Source organism: Cynara cardunculus (assembly GCF_001531365.2).
Source record: "Cynara cardunculus var. scolymus isolate 2C chromosome LG 13, CcrdV1, whole genome shotgun sequence".
NCBI classification, from domain to species: domain Eukaryota; kingdom Viridiplantae; phylum Streptophyta; class Magnoliopsida; order Asterales; family Asteraceae; genus Cynara; species Cynara cardunculus.
In genome coordinates, this window is record NC_037540.1 from 27456563 (window position 1) to 27461496 (window position 4934).

The following is a 4934-nucleotide window of genomic DNA, read 5'->3' on the forward strand; positions in this document are numbered from 1 at the left end:
AATATCTTTAGAGAAGCTTTTCCATTATCTTCTCTAAAAGCATCTTTTAGTAACTCTTACAAAACGTCACAAATACTTGAAAAGTGTCACTAATATATATACTTTTAGAGAAGCTTTGAATAAAAAGTTGACTAACCTTTAGAGAAGCTTTAAAAGTGTATCTAAAGTCTCAATTAAGCGTCTCTAAAGGCTAACAAAGACATACCCTCCGAAAACCCTCTCTAAAACTTTTACCTACCGTCACACAGAGAAGCTCTTTGACAAAATTTAAAAGCTTATCTAAAGGTTTTAGAGAAGTTTTTAAGACTTTTAAGTACAAAACAATACCTTCTCTAAAGGTCATTTTTCTTGTAGTGAATGTTGATGAAGGAGAATCAAATGTTGATAATAAACTTTTTCATAACTCTAAAAGACCAAGAAGATCAAAAGTATGGGATGCTTTTTTTAATCCTGAAATGATAAAAAATCAACGGAAAGTAAGGTGCAAGTATTTTAAAACTCCCCTTTCTCTTTTGAAATCTAAGAGCATTACCCACATACACCGACATTTGGAATCTTGTGTTATGAAAGCGAAACACGTAAGACGACAAAAATTGATTAATTTTTTGTCATCTGATTCAAGCATTGGTACAAATCAACCTGAGTTTATTAGTGTTTTACATAATGGTAAACTTGACATATTAAAGATGCAAGAGGGATAGCCAATTGGATCACTATGCATGAGCATCCTTTCAGTATTGTTGAAGAGGAAGGGTTTTAATTTGATGATGAAAAGGGGAATACCTGAATGGAACCGTGTATCCTAAGGTACTATTAAAGCAGACTCTTTCAAAATCTATGAGTTTGAGAAGAAAAAGCTAAAAGATTTGTTCAAGAAAGTGGAACGAGTAAGTTTGACAATAGATTTGTGGAAGTCAAAGCCACGGAAAAATTGAATATATGGTTATTACCGCTCATTTTGTGGATCTTGATTGGAATCTCCAAAAGAGGGTGATTAACTTTGTTCATTTGCCTCTTCTATGTAAAGGTGTGAATATAGCTGATTGCATCTTAACATGCCTAAGGGAGTGGGAAATTGAGGACAAAGTAAGTTCTACTTTGGTTGATAAATTAGTGCATATATGTTTTATTTTATTTATGATTTGTGTACTAATAAAGCTTAATCTTTGTGTATTCGTGTTAGTTTTTCACAATTTATGTGGACAATGCATCTGCAAATGATTCTTGTATTGCAATTTTAAAGGATAATTTTGAATCAAATGGGAGGCTTATTTGCGGTGGAAAATTATTTTATGTTCGATGTTGTGCCCACATTCTTAACATTATGGTTCAACATGATCTTCAACAAGTGAAGGACATTATTGTGAAAGTCCATTATTCCTTTGATTACTCGAACTCAAATGATGCACGTCTTAAGTGTTTTGGTGAACCTGTAAGCCAATACAACATGAATCATCGGAAGTTAGTTCTTGAATGCAAGACACATCAGAATTCAACATACGACATGCTAGATTGTGCCATCAAGTTTACACATGTATTTCCTCGATATGATTTCATGATTGTAATTATACTTCTTGACCTAATGAAGAGGAGTAGAGTAAAACTGTAAAATTGCTTGATATATTGAAAGTATTTAAAGATGCTACTAACTCAATATCTGGTTCTGAATATCCAACTTCTAACTTGTTTCTTGCTGAAGTACAAAGGATTAAAATTATGTTGGATAAACAATCTCAATTGAATGATGATTTTGTTAAAAGTATGGTAAACCACATGAAAGAGAGTTTTGATAAATATTTGGGGGGGGGGGAATGTAACATGCTAATGTTAATAGGGATCGTGTTAGATCCTAGATTGAAAATGAGGGCTACAGAGATTGCATGGCCTAAAAGTTTTCTTTAAGTGTAGTTAGGGATAATATTAGTATAGTCAAAGAGGTGATGTATGAGCTTTTTGATGAATATGTGAGAATGTATTCTTCTTCTATTAGAGATGACAGTGGAGAATGTGAATTTGGATCAAATATTTGTGAAAGAAATGACGGATCTAGTGGTTTACCTGAACTTTTGTTAGATGTTTTTAGTGGGGAGACATCGGTAACTTATGTGAAATCTGAGCTTGATATGTATCTAGGAGAGGGGTGTTTCTTTAGTCAAGACTACAAATTTAATGTCTTAGGTTGGTGGAAGGAACAATCAAACAAGTTCTGAATTTTATCTAGAATGGCTGCAAATATCTTCTCTGTTCCTATCACTACTGTGGCTTCGGAAACAACTTTTAGTGCTGGTGGTCGTGCAATAGATCCTTATAGAGCTTCTTTTGCTTCGGAAACGGTACAAATGTTGATGTGCACGGGTGATTGGTGTAGATCACTCCATGGAGTGAAAAGGAAGAATAAGATAAATGCTTAAATATTATTTACTTTTACTTTTAACAGGTATACTAATTTGTTCTTGTTTCTATTGTAGAAGAACGAAGAATAACCAATGGAAATCTTCATTCAAGTGTCGTTCATGGAAGCTGAGAATCGAATTGAAATAAGATCGTGTTTTGATTTGTTGATAGATTTATAAGTACTTGGTTTTAATATTGTATTTTTCTCAACTTCGTTTGATTTTGGTTGTATGTTACAAGTAGTTATGATTTTATTTTGTATTTGGTTGTAAAATCTTAATTTTCCGGATTTAATTTGCTGGTGTTTTTTAATTTATTTCGAACTTCTATTATTGTTATGCATTAAATGAGTTCGACCTTGATTCGAGCTCGAGTTTAATTCGAGCTTGATTCGAGTTCGAGTTAAAGTTTGAGCTTGATTTGAGTTCGAGTTTGAGACATAGTTGTCGAGCTCGAGTCGAGCTTTGATTTTTACTACTCGCGAGTTTTCGAGTCAAGCTCGAGCTTGGAAGTTGGGTTTCGAGTTCAAGTCGAGTACAGTGATATTCAAGCTCGACTCGTATCATTTACACCCTTACTCAGAAACCCAAATTTTGTATTCCTTGTTAAACTGGAGGGGATAAAAACTCATTCCCATTTTCATTTCTTATCATTTTCATTCTTATTTTCATTCCTTAGCATGAACGAATCAACCCCTATGCTTTTATAGCAATAATTACCCTTGTTTCTGGGCAATCTGTTTTTCTATTTCTTGATCAACATCATACTGGTCACGAAAGTAGACAAATTCACGATGCAATTTGGATTTCATTTCAAGAATAACCACCAATTTAAAGCAAGTATCTAGCTCATTCACATAATCTGAAAACTTAATCGCCATGTCTAAATTCATGTTCCCAAGCTTTTGCATGCATTCCTTGCATAGTAATCAATATTTGTCATAATTAGTATATACGTGGTGTCTCTTTTAAGCACTTTTCCATGGATTCTTTGCCATCCTCTTTGCATCCTCAGTTGTTAAGATTCAAAGGGAATAAGTAATGAAGTAAGGAGAAATTACTTGTAGGAAAGTGGGAAGGAGTTAATAAAACACAAGCCTTAAAAGGCTTCAACTCACAAATCACCTTGCAAACTCCTCCATTATGCATTTTCACTACTATATATTTCCCTCTGGCATACATTTATTGTAAAGGGTCAAGCCGCATTCACTACAAAAATGCAGAGTATCAGCGAGGGAAAATTCCCTCGCTGATACGTCGCTGAAAGGGGTTTTCGTCGCTGATCCGTCACTGATACTTCGTCGGTCAAACAGTCGTAGGTAATGCTATCAGCGACGGATTTGCGACGGACACTTTCAGCGACGGATCAGCGAGGGAAGTATTTAGCGACGGATCAGCGACGGATTTGCGAGGGAACTTTCAGCGATGGATTTGCGAGGGAAATTCAAGCACTTTCAGCGACGGATTTTCCCTCGATAATCTGTTGCTAATTTGTAAAAAATTAAAAAATAATTTTTTTAAAAATACATAAATCCTGTATTTATTTTTAAAAAACCTGAAAATAATAATATATAACAAACCAAATCTGTGAACAAAAGTAACCAATTCATACGATTTAAAATATGGATTCATACAATTTAAAATATTCAAATTCATACAATTTAATCTTCGAATACATACAACCTAACTATCGGGATCTGGGGGAGGTGGGAAAACGTATCATGACTGCCGCATAAACGCAGCAAAATGCTCCGATAATGCGGCATGTTGGGCTAATGCAGCAGTCTGTTGGGCTAATGCAGCAGTCTGTTGGGCTAATGCAGCAGCTTGTCTGGCCTCCAAATCTGCCCTATGCTTCCGTTCGGTCTCGAGTTCCTCTTCTACCCTTGACAACTTATCTCTCAACTCCGTTACCTGTAAATATTCAATATTCTTCGAAATCAGTAATTTGTTCGCAATTTCAGTAAAGAGAAAGTTTATAACAATATAACCAACGTACCTCTGCTCTTGACTCGTATAATGACCCGCTACTACTACATCTACCCGTCATAGCATAAGAGGGGTCGTGGGTGGTCCCGAAACCAAATATTCGGCCTTTCCTCCGTCCTCCGACACTTTGCTCCCAAAGAGATGCCTCATCAGGGAGAAGGCTGTCAGTACTAGATTGTGACTCACCCCTAAGCGATTGAAATCGCTCTTATGGTTCACCAAAACAAAAATGGATGAGGTTATGTATGTAGATATTTCAGCAGCATAACGACTGTAAATCAAACATAACCAATGCATGTATTTAACAACTAAGCATTCTAATAATACCAATGTTCGAAGTCGCATTCTCAACCTACTTACTTATCCTAACGTCAGCCCAACAATGGCAGCCCAAACTAATAGCATCACTATGTTTATTGAAATATATTACCTTAAACCTACCAACGTATCTATTAACCAAAGTAATGGTTTTAGAAAACTTACATGATACCTAGCAGCTTTCGGGTAACTGAACTGAGGAGGATCGGTAGGCGGTTCGGACGAACCTTGATC

At 35.5% G+C, this 4934-nt stretch overlaps 1 protein-coding gene across 1 annotated transcript; it reads left to right on the forward strand.

Annotated features, from left to right (window-relative positions):
• Positions 1-939: 939 nt before the first annotated feature.
• LOC112524947 (zinc finger BED domain-containing protein RICESLEEPER 2-like) lies at positions 940-2446 on the forward strand. Its single transcript, XM_025134889.1, has 5 exons — positions 940-1086; positions 1184-1461; positions 1991-2125; positions 2222-2333; positions 2438-2446. Exons 1-5 carry the CDS (start codon positions 940-942, stop codon positions 2444-2446), a joined length of 681 nt encoding a protein of 226 aa, XP_024990657.1.
• The last annotated feature ends 2488 nt before the right edge of the window (positions 2447-4934 follow it).

Coding starts and splice junctions, on each gene's coding strand:
- LOC112524947 (XM_025134889.1), top strand. CDS start 940: ATGGTTATTACCGCTCATTTTGTGGATCTTGATTGGAATCTCCAAAAG. Junction 1,087..1,183: donor AGTGGGAAATTGAGGACAAA/GTAAGTTCTACT, acceptor TATTCGTGTTAG/TTTTTCACAATTTATGTGGA. Junction 2,126..2,221: donor GTGAAATCTGAGCTTGATAT/GTATCTAGGAGA, acceptor AATTTTATCTAG/AATGGCTGCAAATATCTTCT.